At 37.1% G+C, this 23,614-nt stretch overlaps 1 protein-coding gene across 1 annotated transcript in view; it reads right to left on the bottom strand.

Annotated features, from left to right (window-relative positions):
- Window positions 1–1,606: 1,606 nt before the first annotated feature.
- The window catches only part of LOC133515356 (uncharacterized), a 131,055-nt gene continuing 109,047 nt past the window's right edge, over window positions 1,607–23,614 (bottom strand). The window contains exons 3-4 of the mRNA XM_061847885.1: window positions 3,223–4,813; window positions 1,607–2,550 (exon numbers count right to left, since the gene is read on the bottom strand). Coding sequence (XP_061703869.1) covers window positions 1,713–2,550; window positions 3,223–4,742 — 2,358 coding nt within the window. The 5' untranslated portion in view covers window positions 4,743–4,813 and the 3' untranslated portion in view covers window positions 1,607–1,712. The remainder of the gene's footprint in view (window positions 2,551–3,222; window positions 4,814–23,614) is intronic.

Consider the following 23,614-nt stretch of genomic DNA (forward strand, 5'->3'; position numbering starts at 1 on the left):
CTATATCCAGATTATCAGGAAAATTCTGAAGTCCTCAGTGATCTTTTAGACAAATGGTTATCACATTCAGTCACGAGTCATGTTTTATATGACACGCACTGTATTCACACAAAAGACGAAACTGCTCCTAAAAATGTACCTATCTTGCTTGGCCCATGTAGATTTCAATCAAACTTTCGTCGAACTTTTGCATACGCTCTGTTACATACAGACTGTGACCATAACTCTCCTTTTTTAATTCAACAAGCCATTACAATCAGCCTCTTCCGCAATCGTAAAACTAAAGTAGTGGGTTTAATTTGTGAACCAATAGACAGTCGCATTCGCAATTACAGCTGTCCGGGCGAATTGTGTTCGACAATAAAAGCGATACTTTTATTGTGGCTGTAAATTCTGGCGCTGTTGGCCGCTGCGTCGATGCTGCGTGGTCGCTGCGTCCACTTCTTTTAAAAGGGGTTTATCTTTAATTCGAAAGTGTTTTTTCGTATGGAGCTATTTCTACAAGTTCTTATGTACTGTATATTGCTTCAATTGCTGAAAAACATACCTAAAGGCACACACGAACTGATCTTAATTGGCAATTTTGGCTTTCCACCCTAGCTTTGCTCGCTGGCGTCAAATTTTAGTATAAATGGAATGTCACAAAGCTAGTTTTAGGTCCTTTTTTTAGGTCCTTTTTTACTTGTTGTTGGATTGTTGTTGGTTATATTGCTGACAACATCAGCCTTTTGATTGACCTCACGTGGAGAAGAGTGGACAGATTTTAAATTATTTACTATTGGGGGCCACGGCTTTCTACAAATAGCAAGTATATTTGTCCTAAATATTCATATTTTTCTTTAAATTTTTGACCTAACTTTTCAACTAATTGCTTAATTTTATGTCGATTTATTATACGACATGTACTTCTCTGGATTTTTTTAGTATAAATGAATTTTCGTTAATACTTTGATATCTCCTGAGCCTCCTGACTTGTAAAATTCAGGAATAATTTTGTATTAAGTTGACACGCTACGCTTTATCTATTACTAAATCTAAAATCTAGAGCTTCGGTGTTTGTGACAATTTAATGCTCAATCATAGCAGTAATTACAATAAAGTTATCAACATGTTAAGACAGCAAGAATGTTTGCAGTTATTATACACAATTTACACATTTGGTCCATATAGCGACGTTCAAATCGGACTGATAGAATATAATTAAATAAAGAAACAATATGGCAAAAACAGGAATTAACTTCCTGCAAATTTATCCCGGAAAGAATCCCACTGTTACTTGGATCGTTTCAAATTGAAATTAATTGAATAAAACATTAAAATTCTTACCTTCTTGATATTTACTTTCGTACCCTACCTTCTATATATATATATTATCGCAATATCCTTTTACCCATTTTTGGTTCCTGGGGAATAACAAACTCTGGTCTGAATGACAATCAATTTACAATAAACGCTTTGTGCGGTAATCTCTGATTGAATTTATCGTCAAATAAATGATAACCATAATTTCGATATCCGGCACTTAAGGGGTTTAATTTATTTTGAATAGCTGTAGGTAATTATGCCCGATTTTGATGATGATAAAAACGCAATTAATAACAACGGATATGATTTCCTTAAATGTTTTATTTCAACGTTCAAAGAATGTTTTACAAACATTTATGCTTACTCTAACATCAGTTCAAATATTAATGCTATTTATTTACAGAGACTTAATTGCGATAAAGTAATGTGGTTAGCCACTCCGGGCGGGGCTGGTGCGGCTTGTACTCCGGCGGGCTCATCGCCAGCGGCGACGCCGCATCCGCCAGCGCCCCTGAAGACATCTCAGTCACAGCCACACTAGGTTTACCTTTCAAAATTGACCTCAACTCCTCATTGTCAACCGCTCTATTCCTCTGCAGGTTCTCTCTAGTCTCTTTCATTCTCGATAACTGTTCACGCAATGTCCGATATTCCTCTAGAAACTTTTCAAGTTGTGAAGCACGGAAATCGAAGTCCTCCATCGGCTGATCCATGCGCGTATAGTCGCGGAGGCCGGAAAGATCGAGGAGGGGGGTGGCGGACGGCACGGTGGGCTGCTCCCGGGCTGGAGACGAGGGTAAGCTCGGATTACGTCGCAACCGATTACCGCCCGATGATAAGTCGAGAAAGCTATTAGAGCGTCGACCAACGTTCCTCGGCTGATTCTTATCGTAGATCCGGTCAAAAAAGGTTCCAGAATCGCCGCCAGAACTGTTTCTTCTACTATTTAAAAGGGGGCTTCGGCTCTCGCCGTCTTTTCTCCTGGGGATCGTATAGAAATAGTACGGGTCGTGTTTCATTTCGCTTCGGAGGTATGAGGAGGTGCCGAGAGCACTCATCTCGATGAGATCTGGGTAGTTTTTTTCGCTGTCGCTGCCGGAGAGGTCGTTGTCGAGACGCTCGTGGCGCAGACGCGGACGCGCGCGCGGGTTATTGTTGAAGCGGTTGGCCGACGAGTGCTCGGCGTGCGCACTCAACACACCCGTTGATGTTGAGCTCGCGACAGACTCGGGGGTTTCGTCGGAACTGCAAAAAAAAAATATTGAAATAATTTTAAAGTTTACCTCACGTATTAAAAAAATACGATATACAAATTACTTTGTAGAGAAGTAAAAGAATTACTTTGTAGAGACACTCTACAAAGAATGCGTTGATTTTCTTGTCACACACATTGCACGAGTTTCGAAAAGTCGATTAGGTGTCGTCTTCATACATACATTTCACAAAACGATTAAAATCCATTATTCTAAACGTGGTAGTAATCTCAATTCAAGACCTGGAGGGCGATTTTTGAATTTTGTCACTCAAAAATTTGTTGAAAATGGCGAAATATGCTATTTTTAAAATACGAGCGAAAGAAATTTAGAATCCAGTGGTATTCACCACTCATTTTCAATTCTATTAGTTGAATTTAAATGCCTAGTAGTGGGGATAGAATTAAAGGGAGACACGAAATCGAGCGCAAGAAATTGAAAAATCGGCCGCTTGATAGTGTTTAATTTTAATTTTCCGTTCCTTCTTTCTCTAACTTTGTGTGATATTAATTTTTCTAAAACAGTAGCTAGGTTTCTGACCAAGATTTAATATATTTATGTAGGTAGTTCCGTTGTGGCTATTTCTAGGAAGGTTCAGAAAGTGCATTAAGATGCATAATTCTACATAGCTAAAACTCCGTGCAAGTTGCAATGAATTATTTACCGTTTGCTGTAATCCTTCAAGCGGGGTATATGCAAATCTCGTTCAAGTATTCCATTTCTGCTGACCGAGTTATCAAACTCAGGTCTCCGCCAACCTGCGTCAAAGGACAGCGCCATGGGGTCTCGTTCATCGCGCACCTCCTCACGTAAGTAACCTGCGCAATCGTCCTCCGGGTCGTGCGAGGGGACGTTCCTGTAGTCCCCCCTCTTCCGACCGCTGTCCACCGGCAACACCCGTGGCACCTCAACCACACCCTTATTATTAGCCTCTATCTTCTCATAATTGTCATCGCGGCGATTAGTGGTCACTATCTGTTCGTTCCACCTATCTAATTGTCTTTTTTTGCGAGTTTCATATGCGCACAGTCCAACTAAACATGAACTTAACACTATCACCGCGGACACCGCCATACCGGCCATGAGAGCGCGACCGCCGAAGCCTTTGCCTTGTGGCTTCTTCTCCACGACCAGGCTCACAACCGCCTCTGCTTTTCCCGCTCGGTTTTCTGCATTGCAGGTATACGAGCCTGTATCTTGCATATCTGCTGCCTTAATAGTTAAATTACTCGTTTTTCCTTCACTACGTAATATAAAAGATCTACCGGAATTTACATTATTAGAACTAGAATTGGCAAGAAGGCGGCCCGCGCGCACCCACCGCACCCGCGGTGCGGGAACGCCGCTCACTCGACACACTAACGTCACTTCTTCCCCCTCGACACTTTTAAAACTATTAGACGCGGCACTGACTTCTGGAGGACAGGCGAACTCTTCCAAGTCTAGACGATCCCAAGACATGGACATGAGCCGCGGAGGCAGGGAACAATCGGGAACTACTGTTGCGGGGACATTTTTCTTAATCATCCAATCCCTCATTGGTCGCAAAGCACACGTACACTCCCATGGATTTCCAGCAAGCTCTAATCCCTTCAGCGACCGTAATGGTGCCAAAACTGCTACGTGGAGAACGTGCAGTTTATTCTTATCCAGTTCCAAGTATTCTAGTGAACCTTCCAACCCTGTAAACGCTCTCGGTTCTATCTCGGTTATTTTATTCTCACTAAGGCTGAGCCGTACTAAATGGGGCACTGTTATGAAAGCGTCATCTTTGACTTTGATAATTGAATTTTTGGTTAGCCTCAGCTCTCGGAGTTCGGAAATTGAGTCGAAGGCGTGTGATGGCACGGATTGTATATTGTTCTTTGATAAATCTAGTTCTACTAGGTTCACTAGAGCGCGGAAGGCGTGCTGTCGGATAAATTTGACGCTGCAAGATGACAGGTAAAGGCGTTGGAGATTGAGAAGGTTGGCGGAGGCGAAAGCATCGTTCTGAAGGGTGGTCAGTTTATTTTCAGAGAGGTCGAGGAGCTGCGTGGTGGGGTCGAGGCGCGGGGGAACGGCTGTCAGGCCGGCGCGGGCGCACAGCGCGGACTCCTTGCCACTGCGCCACTTACACTCGCAGTGGCGCGGGCACTCGGCCACGGCGGCCGCCGCCAGCGCCAGCATCAGCAGCACCCACATGCCACGCGCCTGCTCACCCCGCGCCCCTCTCTTCTTCTCCGCTAAACGTCATTCCCGGCTGGTTGGCGTTTCTGTGGGCAATAAAATTCAAAAATTTTATAAAATGTATTTTTGACCAAACGTTAACGTATACTAGTACCTACTGTACAGTCACGTCTAAAAATATTGATACGGACAAAGTGCCATAAATGTATGGGCAACAAGTTCCTGTATACATATTTTTGGCAATTTATCAGTACCGATATTTATAGACGTGACTAACACATATCGAGACTACACATAACTAAGTCAACACATATCGAGAGCGTAAAAGAAAAATAATGTCTTTACACGATCTAGGCTAGACATGGTCTAATTGATGTAGGATATACTATTTAGTCTATTTATTATGTTTATTACTGAATTTATTCAGCCCTTGTTATTGATTTTATTATTTGAATATATATTATATACCTAATAACTTAAGAACATATTATATGAAAAATTAATTCGGTTTAAAGAATTTTATTACTCATAAGAATTTTTTACAATTTACTTACATGAGAATTAGAAGTAAATAAGTTAACATTGTACGGGTGAGCGTATTGCGCATTTACATTCACGTATTTAACTATTGATACTTACTACCAGAAACTGTAATAATTAATCTAATCTGCAACTATAAACTGTCATAACAACTGTAATAATCTATCTTATGTTAATCAAAGCTGACTCACTATCAGTACCCCTAGTGTAACTTTGATCGACATCATAACGTGACGAACGCGTTTGCGTTAAGTCTTTTGAGGTTCCAAAACGTCCCGCTTGGCGCGCTCTTTCGAAATCCAATACAAAATGAGACTAAACGCAAACGCGTACGTCACGTTTGGATATCGAATTTATTTACACTAGGGGTACTGATCGTAATTTTCGTTCATTTTAATAATAATATTATAAATAAATGAGTATGAGTATAAGCTCCCGGTTTTCCCACAGCCTATCTGTTAAGTTCCGAGTACTTAGTGGGAATGGTATAAAGAATGATACTAAATACAAACACATTACAATCATTTATGATATACACGATACATCCTCTTATTCAAAATGCTATCAGTTAACTTAGTTTGTTGATAAGTGATATTCGTTTTTGTTAACCTCTCATTTGGAGGCACTTTTTTTCTTAAGAGTCACATGCACCCGCCGCTAAAAAGCGTTACCCATACAATTGGTAGAGGCTAGACTGCAAAGTCTAGAACACCGTAAAAAGGTAGCCTATTTATCGGTATTCTACAGGATACATTTCGGGGAGTGTGCGATGGGATTAAATAATCTAATGCCCCCCATCTCCGTTCTGCCACCGTGGGACTAGACGCGGACTTGCGTTTCACCCTTACGTCGTTACTCTGCCGCTGATTCGCACTAAACGCTACGCATCCAGCTTTATCATGCGAACAGCTAAGGAGTGGAATTCACTTCCTGCGAAGTTATTCCCAGTCCACTATAATTTAGATTTTTAAAATCGAGAGTGTATTCACATCATACATCTTTTAGGTAAGCATGTTCCATCCTAGACTGCATCGGCACTTTACCATCAGGTGAGAATGTGCTCAAATGCTTACCTTTTCCTAATAAACAAAAAAAAGGAAAAATCGAAGTTCGATTGCTCTAAATTCTTTGTTTTACAATTTCTAGCATCGAAAACTAGTACCAAACAAGATGTTATTTTTTTTTTAATTTTCATGTTAAATTTCATTTCAGGATGTCGTTTTAATTAAAATGAAAGTATAACTGCCATTGAATGGCGGCCGCGAGCTTCGTGTGACTCTTAATGGTTAGCAATTTAAACTATGTCAATTTAAATTATGTTAACCTACATTGAAACAGACAGTAATTAATCAAGTAAATTAATAGCTCAACACAAAAATTTAAACATAATTCTTTAGATTATAAAGAAAATTAATAATGATTAGGTTTCCTTACACGTCTGCAAACAGAATCGTGTTTCAATTGAAAAAAACCGAGCTGTCCGTGCAAAATAATTAAATACGCAACTCGTGTAATGAATCCATTTCGATTGTGCGGGAATTATTCATAAATCCATGCACGGCTTATGGACATTGCCTAACGATGCGTTCTCCAATACGGGACCCAATTAGTGAGCTAGCTTTAGGCCGCCTACTCACTCGCTTGTATTTGAGCAAAATGTGCTTTGGCTTCTCTCAGCCCAATTTTAACTTATAGATACGTCAAAAATTTCCTAAAGATACGATATGGATTGGACATGTCAGTGTGAAAAGAGAGGTTTTTATTTGAAGAAAGGTCACTTTTTACACTGGCATATCTAATCCATATCGTATCTTTAGCAAATGTTTGACGTATAGCGTTCGAATCGGGCCGTATTTTCCTTTTCTATGAATCTTTGAGCAAATAAGATTGAGCTTCGGTATTAGATTCGCATATTGGTGCGCCGTGCGTGTTAGTTGATTGCATTTCAGTGCCATATTACTTAGTTGATACTGTAACACCATAGTCCAAAATCTCTAAACTATATCCAAAACTAAATCGAATGTCTTTGCTTCGGTGTGAATTTTGCAATTCCAAGGCAAAATATGTTCATGAAAGGAAGAAAAAAAAATTAGACAACGCGAAAAACCGATTGGTATACTTCATTACGAGTTGAATTTCTAGACTATATAGTTGTAGTGCTGGAAATTTCAGCGTGCATTCTGCTGCATCCTAATCAAAGACCCACTGCAGTCTTCTATGAGTCCTCTTAATGGTATGAGATTGTAAAGAAAGTCAACATGTTTGATTCCCTACTTCACGCATTCTGTCAATTTAGTACTCAGTTTTGAGTACGTAAGCTGACTCACTATCTGATCGTAATTTTCGTTCATTTTAATTCAACACTGATTTGGAAGCGTTAATAAAGTAGGTTTTTCAATTCCCTATCGTGCGATGTTCCTAAAACGGGTTATTCGCGGATGGTCTAAAACGCAAAATGACTAGTGTAATATTTTGCCTATATGACTTTTAGTCTACATCGCGAACGGTCTAGAACGCAAAATGCCTACATCATTTCCGTCGTTTTATCTTTACGTTAGCGATGTCGACGGAGCCCCGCTGCCGCGCCTTCGGCCATTTCGTCGGTGCGAATAAAAAAATCGCTATGTGTTGTTTTATGATTTTTTGATTATTTCATATTTTAATTCCTTTTTTAATTCCCCGTCGACCCATTAAACACTTTTTTTGATATCTTTATTAGTTTAAAAAATAACTAATTCCGCTATGTGCTCGCAGAACAAAGTTAGGAAGAAAAAAGTAGCTATGTGGTATTTGGCACATAGCGAATTTAAATGCACTGTTTTTCGTCGAGGGTCATGGCAATATGTTGCACATGGCGAATTTTTGTGGAGTGAATTACCTACCGTAGTCCTCATTTTCCTCTCTGGATATTAAAGTTATTGAAAATATTTTGACACTATTTGTTGGATATAAACCACAGCACCGCCCCTACGTCAGAATTTTTGTGAATTTCTAATTATTATAAAATTGAGGAGTATTTAAAAAAATTAAATCTGTTTATTTATTTCTGTCTGTTTGTAAATATATAGGTACCCTATTTGTCACATTTAAAAAAAAATAGAAAAAAAGTCAAACTTAGGGGTATAGATATGGTTAATATATATCAAATTATTTAAACATATTTTACAAAATATCAATATCCAGAGAGGAACCGACCGTCCCCTTTTCTCTTAGGAATTTAAAGTTCCACCCCAAGTACCTCTTAGATACGTAAAATTAATAGATGTATAATTCCAACATCAACACCTAAAAATTCTAAATGTAGATTTGTGGACCCGTGGCTAGAACAAGTGCCTGTTGTCCCTAATCATTTGTAGATGAGACAGTATTTGGACATATGTTGAGAGAACCTTTTTGGGGTCAGTTACACGTAAATTATTTATTGAAAATTTAGAAGAAAAGAAAATGACTATTTTCAAACCGAGGAAAGATGAATGTGATCCATGCATAGGCTATAAGGAAGATAATGTACTCCAAGAAACCTACGATTTACACATTCTTCAACGGTTCTAGTAGTCACAATGGACATGCAGAGTGCCATTCCCTGCCCTAAGCTCTTGGTGTCTGAGCAACAAACTGAACGATGAACAGAAAATGGCAATACATAACTAACATGAATATATATGTATAGCATGAAAGACAAGGCGGTGTGTGTGCAACTTATTTTGTGGCTGAACAACATAACATGTTGTATAACATAACACGACTTCTTCTTCTTCCTCTATGTCCTCGCCTTGTCCCATTTCAGTTGGGGTCGGCTCTCCTAATCAATACCACCTGAATCTCCCCTCACATATTTTCTCCGGAATTGGTCTTAAATACTCGGAAAGTATGTACTCGTTTCTTAGTTTGTCGAGCAGAGTAACGCCTCCTGACCATCGCAGCATTTTTATTTCTGCTACGTGCAGTTGATCTTTCTGCTTCTTTTTAAGGGTCCAACATTCCGCACCAAATAGCAAGGCTGCTCTGACCGCAATCTTGTAGACTTTTCCCTTTACCTTTTTCTCTCCACTTTATCCATCCGGTACTGATGCGAGACGTCGGGTTCTATGGTTCCATTCGCTTGCCAGGATAGAACCGAGGTATTCAAAGGACGCAAACTTTGATAGAGGAGTGTCCTGCATATGTATGGTTGCGTTACTCGGAGACTTTGAAAAGTTACAGTGCCTGTACTCCGTCTTATTTCTGCTTATTTCCAGTCCAGCATTTTTCAGTTTCTCGCCACTGCTCTAGTGTTGACTCCAGTTCTTTCAGGTCTTTACTAACAAGTACTATATAGCATCCGCATACAGAATGTTCCATGGTGTTTTTTTTTTGGATATCAACAGTGAGGTAGTTCATAAATTAACACGACACTGCTTATAAAAAAGTTTACCTTATATCTGATGGTTTTTCTTCCTAGCAAAAGAAACAAAGTCTTGAGCATTGCTTCGTCTAATTTTTCGGCTTCTTCGAGTACCTATCAAAATTGAACAACTCATATTGGAGAAAGGCCACACTATGATGGAAGTTGACAGTATCCAATTTGAACCTAAAATTTATTAATTTAACATAATTCATACCTCCAATTTATGCACCAACTGACTAGGTACATAACCTGCATGGAGCACGCAAGGCCTACTCAATCTTATAATTATAAATTATTTAGATCCAATATTTTATTATTATTATGAAACTTTGCCAGATAGTTTCTTGAGTATTATGCCTGATAAAAACAAAATGCGACAAACCGCCACATTCAAGCTCTTACCACAACGAAGACATGAATAGAATGAAGCTAATGAACCAGTAGGTACCATATTATACTCGTCCAAAAATTGATCCAGCGAGATATTGTGGCTTACAATCATTAAAAACATATATAAGTACACAAAGATTACCATTACTTTTACGATAATCTTAATGTGTAAAAAATGTAAATCGATAATCTTAGTGTGATTTGTTCAATGATTTTGAATAAGAATACGGGATTTCTTAAAATAAATATAAATTATATATAGGTACCAAGTATCTGTATTTATTCCTCTAGTTTGAGTATATATCTTACATTTGTTCTGACAGTAATGATACTTTTACTGATTTAAGTAAATAAGGAAAACTTCACTTGTAATTAATAACTAAAATACTTTAAGATGATAAAAATCAAGCAACAAAACTTGTATTAACTCATTACAATATCCGCTATGTAACATCTCCTGTGCTACAGAACGTTGGCAATAAATCGCCATGTATCAATTTCGCACATGACTATTTTAAGTGAACCAAACTTAAATCGCTATGTAGCCAAATTCTGGTTTTTAATTCCTATAATAAATTTCTACGAAATAACTGTTTATTTTCTTCATGTTTACCATGTAAAAACTATAGATCGTTTATATAAAAAATAAAGGTGTAACAAATATGTTACGTACAGAGAAATAAACAGTTTTTTTCGTCTCCTGAAAAGTAGCTCAAAAACACATAGGTAGCGATTTTTTAATTCGCACCGACGCTTTGAAGATAACTAACAAACCTAACCTACCTAATGAAATAAAAAAGTGGTCATTTTACGTTTTAGACCGTTTGCGATGTAGACTAAAAGCGATATAGGCAAAATATTACACTAGTCATTTTTCGTTTGAGACCATCCGTGAATAACCGCCTAAAACAACTAGACCCGGACCTGGACCCGGGTATGTCCTTAAACTACGTCCACAAGAGAGGTATGGGCCTTGTGAATGTCATCTCGCTCTGTGTGGTAGGGCACAGCACAGCGGATGTCATTCCAGATCTAGAGCAGAGCCCAACTGGGGAAGTACCTCCACCTTACAGAAAATCGCAACCAAATAACACTAGACCCTACTCATAGTGTTGTGTTCCTGCCGGTGAGTAAGGTTGCCAGAGCTCAACGAGGGTGGGAGGGGGTTAGGGTCGGCAACGAGCATGTAACTCCTCTGGAGTTGCAGGCGTACATAGGCTACGGATACTGCTTACCATCAGGCAGGCCGTATGCTTGTTTGCCACCGACGTAGTATTAAAAAAAAAAACTAGAATGCTTTATTGCGATATTACTTGTATTGCCATTATATCTTCATAATATCCTCATATCTACATTTCATCATATTGCTTAATTAATTAATAAAACCCAATGTATTGCAGCATTATACCTGTATAGTTTTACTATCCTAATTCTAAAGCCAAATTGTATTAAAAATATTTTCTACCTGTGGAAACTTGTAAATTGGCTTACTGTTTTTATTTCGAAACCTAATTTGTTACTATAGCTGTAAGTTTTCCTAAGAAATAAAATAAAATAATAAATAAAATAATCATTATTCAAATTAATTGGCAGGGCTAAGATGGTCGGATCTTTATCATTTGTCACCATGCTTGTCACGTTCTAACAAGTATGTAAGCGCGAAAGTGACGGGCATAGTGACAAGTGATACAAATGGAACCATGATGCCACCGCTGGTCATAATAAGTTTATTATTACGACTGAGTTTATATAAGCACCCAAATCCAAATTATCAAAGTCCTTCAATTAAGTCCAACATGAATCGACTTTATTTATGCTCTCTGATTGAATTGTGGGTTCGTTTTGGCTTTATTTAACGTTCACAAATACGCTTTACAAAATGTTCCAATGGAGCGAATGTTGGAAAAATTAAATTGAAGCGTCAATGTAAAAATTGTACATCTGAAACATATCTACACATGATAATGCACGGGGAAAAATACCTTATTGTGTTCGCTGCAAGCGCTGAAATTGATTCTTATTTAAATGTCGTAAAAATATGTGTTAGGACCCATACAGCTATAACGTTTTTAGGGTTCCGTAAAAGGTGTGATTATCGTCAGATTTTAGCCTTCGCATTCTGGATATGTTCGTATCTGGATGGATTTTAGCCCCATTCATTAGTTGCTAGCTTTGAAATCTCACAAAATAAATGAAATTTCTAGTAAAAACGTCACTATACACTTTCTGATAAAAATATGCACACTCGAAAAAAACCAGCGACTCTACTTCCGCTAAAGCATACTAATTTACCACCATTTTGTACACAAAAGCACTCTGACTACCTTCATTTATAGGGTAAATTTCCCTTTGAATACATCCCGTGCTTAAATGTCCCAATTATTTACGACCACGCTTTCGCACTTCGACCTTTCAAGCCTCGAGGAAAATGTAAGCGCCTTTTTATTGTGCCTTTGGTGGAACGTTAAAATTAAATTGCACCTATGTGCAGAGTGGGTCCGGCCCCGGAAGCGCATTCCATTTATATATATATGAATTTGATTTTATACTGATTTCATCTCGCACTGTAGCAATATGGAATTATTTTGCTACAAATTATACTGAGCAAACTTTACTATGCGGCCAAGCCAAAAAAAAACACCCGCTGTTCCATAGAAAATATTGACATGTGATTCGCTGAAATTTACCCATAAATCAGCAGATTTTTTTGCGATTCCTGAGTTGGTCCATATTATTTGTTCAGTATGTCCTTCATATTTATACAATAATCCGTAAACGTGTCGTCTCCCTGATGCACAGGATATGGAACAGCACCAACAGCATCCTAAAAGCCATTGCCGAGAGATGGGACAATCCTATCTTATTTTTTTGGGTGAGAAAACACATGCTGTCGAGTTTTATCACCCGGAAAATATTGTTATAGGATTATTTATGTTTTATTAATTTAAATTTTAAATTTATTAATTTATTGATAGTCATCATTGTTTACTAACCATTTTTTAATACATGTGTAACTACTAACAAAAATATGGATTTGAAAAAGTCTGAAATAAAATAAATTCATTCATTCATTCATTTACCTCTCAAAAATGGCTAATACACATGGACTATAGAGGTACTCTTGTGCTATTTTAGTTATTTAAGTAGTAGCTTTAGTTTAATTTAATTTATTGTAGTATATTGTATGTAGCCTGTTGTATTGTAGTATACTGCCCGCGTAGCTAACGTGCCAATCGTTAACGCTCCGTAGCGTAACGTAGTCATCTCTCTCTATCACTTTTCCATATTAGTGCGACAGTTCTGTCACTGCGTTTCGTTCGCTACGGAGCGTTAACGATTGGTTTGTATAACACAATCACCTGCATAAGCGAGCGAGACACACTAAATGGAATATCAAATCATATCGATAATCATATATTTCTGAGGTTGGAATGCGCCACCCGGCCCTGGCGACGTCCAAGCCAGGACGGGAGTCAATTCGCATTTTAAGCGACTTTAAATAATAGGGTTAAAAACTGCCAATTTCTCACTCTAGAGAACATTTAGGCTCAGAAATAAAATGAGCCGCATGGAAACTGGAAGCGTTCCTTATTCAGATATTATTATATAAAATCACTAGCTGTGAAAGAGAGATAGAAAGACAGATAATGAAATTTCTGATTAAGTTTTTGCGGTCGGCCCTTTGATGGTTGAATCGTTTTGCGATACAATGTAAACAATTTCTCAATGCGACGCGGGTACTTATATTAAAAAACCGAGTTAGTTTATTGGAGTTTTTCACTTTTTCTAGAAATGCTTAACTATTCTTAGAAGTGTGTTGTTACCTATTACTTGTTATTTAGAAATGCTTCGTGTCTTATAATACCCATGGGACTCCCAGTTCAAAAACAAATATTTTTAACTGATAAGATACTGTTAATAATAATAGGCTGTACTAAATTAATAAAATTGTAGGACATTATTACACAAATTGATTAATTGCCACAGTAAGCTCAATAAGGCTTGTGTTGTAGGTACTTAGACACGATATACTTAATATATAAATATTTATAAATACTTAAATACATAGAAAGCACCCATGATTCTGAAGCAATATCCGTGCTCATCACATGAATAAATGCATGCCCTTACCAGTGGCTGTAGCACGGTCGCATTTTTATCACCCGTCACCATCACCGTCACGTTCTAACAAGTATGTAAGTGCGAAAGTGACAGGCATAGTGACAAGCGATAAAAATGCCACCATGCTGCCCCCGCAGGATTTGAACCAGGGACCATCGGCTTCATAGGCAAGGTCACTACCCAGGCCAGATAGGTCGTCGTATTATTTACGTTCTGCGTGCATATGCATAAGAAATTGTGACATAAAAATTTGTTAGAAATGTAACGACTCCAATTCATACATAAATTGCTTGTGATAAAGACATAAAGATAAAAGGGAATAATATAACCACCTGTTTACACCTGGATACGCGTAAATTTTGCTTGTCACCGGTACGTGTCACAGCGTGCACAAAGAAACAGAAGGCGAACTCTTTAATAGAGAATACGGACTAGTACTTATTCATATTCATATTCTTTATTTGTATTGAGCATACATTGTCATAGATGTGTTATTTACAATAAGTACTTATGTCAGAAATACATACAATTAGAATCATTGTAAACTTGAGAAAATAATAATAATAATAATAATTGAATTGACAATAAAATACACTAAGCCCCGTTCCAATACGTTAGGCTAAAATATATTCATTAATTAAGGAATACGAGCGAAAGTGATTGAATTAAAATTTAATGAACACAACGCCATATAATTATGGGATCGATATTCAGTCTCGATACTTTCATAGTAATGTGTGAAGTGAAAATTAATTTATTATGCTCAGTTAAATAATGTAGAGTTATTAGAGAAAAATGTCTTCTTACGGACAAAATAGGATTTTAAAAGATAATGTAGATTGAATATACTCGAAGCCGAGTGTTCCGAATTACAATGTACTATATGCCTAAATTAACATATTCACAGTAACTATACGTTACTGCCTGCAACATAAATATGCGACGCACGTAATTGTATAAATAGCATGTAAGCAATATTAGCCTATAAATAAGTTATGTTTAGTTTTACCCGCTCTTATTATATAGGGAGCGTGCATGAACTATAGGAGGCAGCACAGGAGCCGTCAGATTTTTGACGCGAGGCGTAAATGTGATGTTTTTTGTTCCGATATAGCCCACAAGATGGCAGAACCTACTATGCGCAAGAAAACACTTGACGTGTAAATGTGCCCGTTTATGGTTCCGATTCAGACCACAAGATGGCAGACCCTCCAACGCGCACGGTCCCTATACTTTTAAACCAAGAATACAACACATCTTTGGCAATGTATGAGTTTACTTAATCTCCTTTCGACCCTCCAATTATCAACTTATTCGAACAAATAGTAAGCCGACAGCAATTTGAAAGAAATGGTTCAAGCTTTTTTTTATAAATATTAATGTTAATAAATAAAACCAAGAGATTATTTATACTATAAAGCAGTTAGTAGCTAACATAAGTATTATCCCAATAAAAATGAACTACTTCGTTGGTTAACAATCAGGACGACTTCCCTTCCCTCTAACAAAAATACTTTTTCGCCGTAAACGATACATAAAAACTTTGAGATATAAACAACGCTATAGATGAGCTACGGCTTCGTTATACACTGTGGCTCCGTAGCGTGACTGGAACGCATATTCCGGACGTCATTTCGCTCGCATTCTTAACATATATCCTGAAACCTCCGCGTAATTTAGCTCCAACAAGCCACATCATTTCGGCTCTTCCTTTGACATATTTTCAGTCCACGGTAACTTCGCGTATTTTAAACTCAGTACTTTTGGAAAAGAGAAATTTTTAAATATAGTACGAGTACTTAAATAAATGTATGTTATTAAGAGCCGTAAATGACATACTTTACATACTTTGTCGTAATACCCAGATTAGTTGGCTACTTTAATGCATTTGGTTCTATTGTTTCTGTGTAAAGGTTGGATTTGATCCTCACAAAAAAAGGGTTCGATTAAGTTACCTACATGAAATTGTCACCCAGCTAATTTTCAACTTCTTCTCTATTAAGTACTTAATCGTCACCTAAAAGTGTCACTTGTGTACAGGGCTCGGAACCGGTATTAAAAAAAAACCCGAAACAGCCCAATATTATGAATTATTTTAAGCTCTTCACAACTATGTATTATTGGATGGTCCCATAAAAATGAAATAATAAACCAAAGAACGAAAAATAACGTAATAATACCGGTATTTTTATATACTTAAAGAAAATACCGATATCCGACCTTTGCTTGCTTGTCGTTGTTGGGTAGCAGCGTCTATAACTGACTTCCAAGTGTAGGCTCATAGTTGAGTCCAGACGACGACGCAAATCGCACTAAATGGAGACATATCGTACAAGCATCTAACCAAGTCTAATCGAATATAATCAAGGAGCAAGACAGTAGTAGCGATTATACAACAGATCTACAATAATTTATCAAATGACTTAACTCAGCTTGCCCTTAAGCGTTTTACTAATAAACCATAATATGTATATCTATATTATAGATGGTTATTCAAAAAAAATTTTTATACAATTCCTGATTTTTTTGGTAATTAATTTAATTTGACGTAGACATTTATTTTAATATTTATTATTAATTTTATTGTTATCCTATAATTATTTAAATGAGCTTTGTAATTTAATGAATTTCGATTATTTTGATGCCATTGTAATGATTTTATGTATGTGTAGGTGTGATATGTTGTCAAGCCGCCATTCAAATATTGTAAATATTTTGATGTATAAGTAAACATTTAGCATGCCCATATTGTTCGCGAGATATGCTGAACGTATAAGAAATGTTACCATGTAATTTGGTGCCACATTTCACGCTAATAAATACATTTCTATTTCTAGAATGTAAAAAATCAAAAGCGCGACCACAATCGGAATGATGTCAAGTGTTATTTGAAATATATTTGGAATTCAGAATTGATATGTGATTCCGTAAACTAATCGCTTTATACCACCTACATGCACCCACCTGCACCGTATCTCTTAAATGCAGGTTTTCGTATTTATTCAGTGCGCTACCCTACGTTTTGTAACCTCAGAAGTGGTCACGTTTTTTTCATTTATAATCTTCATTTGTAGTCGGCCTCTTTCGAACTTATGAAATGTTCATATACAGTGTGCAAATCCAGTATAGGGGACAAATTAAACCACATATAAAAATTATCCCCATAATCATTAATTTTGAAGTTACATTACCAAATGATGACCCCTAATTAATTTTTGATAATTTACCGAGCAGTGCTGCAAACATTACGAAACATAACATGACGCGACATTGCGAGATACGAGCTTTTTATAGTCACAAGCGTTGGCAGTCACTTTAAAAAGCTCTTATCTCGTAACTTGTGTGTTTCTTTACATTACGGGCCCGAATTATTTTATACGGTTAAATTTTTAATTGTATTTCTAAGCAAATTTGATCTCATTATACTTCTTAGGTCGTATGCTAGCCACCGTTCAAATATTCGCCCGTATTGAATTTACACACTATATGTACCTACGTGATAGCTTCTCTTTTGCACACTTCAATTATCTTTAAGCGTAAGCGTCATTCATTCTAAATCGTGCCGAATGTGTAAATAAGATCGCCACAATCTTATTTACACATTTGGTACGATTTGAACTTTAAGATACTTCAAATATTTCCTAAAATACGATATGGATTGGTTAGTGACGTTTTTGTTTGAAGAAACGTCACTTTCTACACTGACATTAGATATGTCCAGGATATATATTTAGCAAATGTTTGACGTATCTTAAAATTCGGACCGGGCCGCTCACCACCATTACGACAAGTACGACCACTACGACGTCTCTAAAAAGTAAATGCCAGATAAGTGATAAATCAGGAGGTTCTAAATCTTGTCTCATTAAAAACCCTTAGGTCGCGTGGTCCGATCGACTAGTCCGATCAATCGGAATACGAAGTTTTTTTTTTCCTGTTGGCTCGATTGATCGGACTATAAAGACTTAGAAAATCCTGTCAGTCCTACTATCGGTGTAATGGGATTTTAAAAGTTCGTCTAGTTCGATCGATCGAACCACGAGACCTTGAAAAATCCTCTTAATCCGATCACACAATTTTTATTTTTCCTGTTTGTCCGACCGGTACTTTCATGGTTACTTTTGTAATCTACCAACATCTCAAAAGTGTTTTCTCACTTTAATTAGCCATACACGAACGGTTTTGCCCGTCGGATCGGGCACATCCGTGGCTATATCTCACCACACACCGACGGATTTACCTGCGGACGGGTGCCCGGCGGGCAGATCCGTATCTATATTTCTCGACACACACGCACGGATGTGCCCGCTGGCGGTACATCTGGCGGGCTGATCCGACGGGCAAAACCGTCCGTGTATGGCTAGCTTTTCGACGCGGAATTATCTACGGTTATTATTAGTCTACGGTTACGTCCGATCAGTCGATGCAACAGGAAAAAAAACGGCCTCGTGGTTCGATCGATCGAACTAGACGAACTTTTAAAATCCCATTACACCGATAGTAGGACTGACAGGATTTTCTAAGTCTTTATAGTCCGATCAATCGAGCCAACAGGAAAAAAAAAACTTCGTATTCCGATTGATCGGACTAGTCGATCGGACCACGCGACCTAAGGATTAAAAATGTTGAAACTAATTTCATAAACATTCAATTTCACCCTATTTTGGTATTCAACCACACACTTGTTTGTTGTATTGTTTTAACTGAAATAATAATCACTAATTAATGACCGTGTTTTAGCTAAATAATCTCACATTGATATTCCAATCCAACATCAGCCAAAACATTTTATAATTCAAATGTCATAATGTCGTATTTATTTTAACTCCGTTTACCACTCGCAAACATACGTTACGTAAACGTAACTGACATTTCAATCAAAAACCAGCGTGAAATAAACCAATAATAGTTTTCCTATATAAGCCTATGTATTATTCAATGTAAAAATCAGGCGAAGAGGAAATTACAGGGAGAAATAATCTACCTTCCACTTGTTCAAGGCTTCGGGCATCTGCCCCCCCTCACATTCATGCACACAAGCGTGCGATACCCATACACATGAACGCCCGACAGATTATATAAAAAATAGATATGCTACCATCATACATCATTAAAAAAACAACTCATCTACTCCACCCATCTTCCAAAACATCTTCACAGCTTAACATTCATTACCATCATCACCTTTCATAACAACACAACATGATTCCAGTGTCACATAATTCATTAGAGATATCAACATCCCACAGACCTTACGGATCCAGCCGCCCGTAAACCGTTATAATACATAAATTATACCTTCTATCCAAATCCAAGACAACAAATATAATTTACTAGCAGCAGTACACGTTATCGTGCCGTCCAAGTCACACATTTTAGAGATATAGTATTTAAAAAACAAGTTCGCGCTGTCCCTCTCACTCGCTACGCTGCGTTCCTGCTCCAACATCGCTAAAAACTATCATACACCAACCGAAATCCGCGACACATTTATTAATGTCTTACCTGCCCGCATAGCATACATGCCAATCGTTAATGCTCCGTAGCAAATAAAACGCAACTGTCATTGTCGCACTAATACGGAAGAGTGATAGAGAGATATGACTATGCTACGCTACGGAGTTTTAACGATATTGGCGTGTAAGCTACGCTATAATAACTACGCTAAAAATTATAGCTATAAGCAATTTTAAGCTGTAGGTAGATATTATACCTTATTATTCAACGAGATTCCGCTAAAGAACATGTTTTTGTTTTAGTTAAATGATTTAAGTTTCAATTTTCAATGTAATATTGTAAAAGACGTGTAATTAAGTTAAATATTCCTAAAAATTCTTTCTAAACGTATTTTCGGGCCAACCTGTATACCTACAGCATCGTATCTACATTTTGTTATCTAATCTGTGACCTCACGTTACCTTTATGACATGTATCCTCAGCGGAAATGTGGTGACGAAAGCGACGTTTCATTACACTAAGTCACGCTTTTTTGCCTCGCTGAGATGTACTCCCGATATTTTGTTGATTTTAGTGACGTATTTTTTTATATAGAATTGTGGTTTCTTTTTTTATTGCAGAAGATATGGAAATGGCAAGCTGATTGCCAAAATGGTATTTTCTGCCAGTCGATCACAAGGCTAAACACGAGGTAAGTATAAGTATAGCCTGACCAGGAATATATGATCACGCGCCTATTGCGGAATTTCATTGAAACTAAATTTTTCATACTAAACTGAACTGTCACCCTATACATGAAAATAACAGCGCCCTCTTGATAATGATCACATATTTCTGGTCGAGCTTTATAAACCTATAATGTAGAAATGAGGACACAGTAAGGATTTCGATAAGATAAACAAATGATTAGTTGTTGTTTGCCGAACATCATGAAATAAAGCTAATATTTAAGAGAGATGAGTAAATAGTTTATTTAAGGGTCAATATGCTTAACTCGTTCCCACCTTTCCTGTAGACATCGCAAAATTAACGGAATCTAAAGCTAATTTTTATTTACAAGATTTTATTTTTATTATTTATTTAACTTGCCCTGTTAGTATGTATGGGACAAATCTTGCAAGTCAAATTTGACCCACTTCCCGGTTTCCGATCGAGCTGAAAATTGAAAATTGAATTGAATTGAATTGCTGAGGATTGAATTTTTGAAATTTGATTTGCAGTTGATTGTTTGCATTTGTAAGTCGGGTGACAATACAATATTATGGCACCATCAAACTGATCTGATGATGGCGACAGGAGGTACCCCATAGGAACTCTGTGATAAAACAACGCAACCTAATTGTGTTTGGGGTTTTTAGAATTGTCTCGATGAGTATTAGTTGCCTGTGGAAAAAAGTACAGTCAGCGATAAAAGCTTGTACCAAAAATGAAATGTTTTCCAAAAACTTATTACGCTTCATCCTCACAGGTGGGATATATTTTTATCAGTTTCACTCTACGGGATTTAAATTAGAAAAACGGGATATGTATGTAGAACCAAACGGAGATAAGTTGGCAGCGATTTTAATAGCCCAGACGATGCACGCGTTATTTTAAACGTTAAACTTCCATGAAATTATAGAATAGAATAATTTTTATTCGTAAACACAAACAAGACACATTAAATCACATGATATAACAAAAACAAAGAAAGTATAAAGTGCCACGAAATGGCCTCATCTCAGCATGTTGCTGGTGGCTTCCAGCGCTGATCTTCCAATGAGACCATCAAGTGAGAAAAATCACGAAGGGTAACAGACAAGAAAGAAAAAGACAAAATAATATAGCGTGAACAAATTGAAAAATAGATAAAAGATAACGACTAAATTAAGTAAAGATTATTTATATATCAAGCATCGTAAACATAACACTGTATCGGTCCGGTCCAACCATAACTTAGCTGAACATTACAGCTGCATACGCAACAAGCGCCAACGGTAGCCAAACGAACTAAAAGGCAATGACAGACCAGACCAATATCGTTATGACGTTTACTTGACACTTGCACCGTCTGGGCTATCCAAATCGCTGCCAACTTATCATATACTTAAATGTTTTTGACACTTAACCCTAGATACCTATTAGACTAGAGCTATTTTTTACTTCTAAGCAAGTGTGTAAACGTCGTCACAGTGACGTGACAATATAAGGATTTCGGACTTGAAAGGTTCACATTTTACCAAGGCATCAATCATAAGACTAAGGGCTTATATAGACACAGCGAGAACTTGCATGCGATTTCCATTATATCAATTACTTTGCTTTTATCAGTTGGCTAAATTGGATGTACCTTACCTCAATAGTCCGCGATGTAACTAAACTGGCATGCCGTATTTATACTCTAAATGAGCCTTAAACATAGAACAAATAAATAGTACAATTGAGTACAATATTAAGAACGTGTTGTTTTGTTGAGAAAAACATACGATTTGTTGTCACAGACCCAACATCCTCAAATAGTGCGGAGATTTGAGAGACAAGAAAATCTAGTTTATTTAGCCTTAGCAACCTTTCAGATTAATGTTGTTTTCTGTTACGGTGATGTGACGTGCGTGAAACATATTAGTGTTGTCATACGAGATTACTTGTTTTTCATCTACATTTAATCTTCGCCACTCTTCACGTACACGTGCTTTTTCTGATCACTTCGGATCGGATCGGATAATATGAAGATTTCGCCGTAAAATGTTCACATTTAGCCACGGCGTCGATTTTTTTTAACTATTAGTTACTTTAAGATTATGCGTGTGTCCTGTGGTCATCATTAAATAAACGAAATATAAACCTAATTTTCTGAATTTGGCATGATAAAACCTTCTTCTTCTTCAAAGTTGTATGATAAAATATAACATTTAAAACTTTCGCGTTTTGAACACATTTTAAAACATATTTGAAACCGGGTCTATTCCGAATTTATTTTAATATCTTTGTTTCCAACGTTTCGACGTATCCGCGACCAAGGCCAGTGAAACCTGCGTCGAAACGTCGGAAATAAAGGTAACAAAAAAATTCGTTCTAAACGTTTTAATTGTTTTAAAATTGTATGATAAAAGTTTTAGAAAAATGTGTATAATTCTTTAATTTTTGTAATATCCACAGAATAGACGTCGATTTTCCCAAACGTCTTGACCAATGACCATCCCACTTGGAGATCCGCTTTTTCCGGTAGCTTTGCTTGACAACTTTGCAAATTGCGCTGATACGAGCTTACAAAAATACTTAAACGCGCCTGTGCCGGCTGGCAGAATATTATCTGCGCGTGTCAATAATTCGACTTAAGTTGGCGCACGCTATGATCCAGTTAGGATTACTATATCACCACTCTATATATGTATACGAAAATATTATACGTAGGACATTATTTCACAAATTAACTAAGTCCCCGGGTAAGCTCAATAAGGCTTGTATTGTGGGTACTTAAGAGAACGAAATACATAATAACGAAGTAAATAAAAACATAGAAAACAACCATGACTCAGGAACAAATATCCAGGCTCATCACACGATTAAATGCCCTACCCAGGCTTTGAACCCGTGAACATCGGCTTCATAGGCAGGGTCACTAACCATTAGGCGAGAAAGGTCGTCTAATATGTATTGTATATATGTTGTTTCCAAACAAATTGTCCAAAGGATCATGCCGTATTTGGCCTACTATTCGATAAGCATGTCATATATACGATAAATTTAATCATATTCCTTACAACCTCATACATAATTATGTTAGATTCCAACGGAAACTACTTAGTACCAAAATTAAGTAAATGAGTGATTAAACTAAATCAACTCATCAAACCACGCCATTACATAGAATCAATGACATTTGTTATAAATGGATGTCAAAATATATTTCTAAGATGTTCTTGTTGATGCGGATAACGCTCACTTATAATGTACCTAATTCAAAGAAAAACATTCATACAACTAACAACGTAGTGTTTATTAAGCACTA

This window comes from Cydia pomonella, chromosome 2 (assembly GCF_033807575.1).
Source record: "Cydia pomonella isolate Wapato2018A chromosome 2, ilCydPomo1, whole genome shotgun sequence".
Classification (NCBI taxonomy): Eukaryota; Metazoa; Arthropoda; class Insecta; order Lepidoptera; family Tortricidae; genus Cydia; species Cydia pomonella.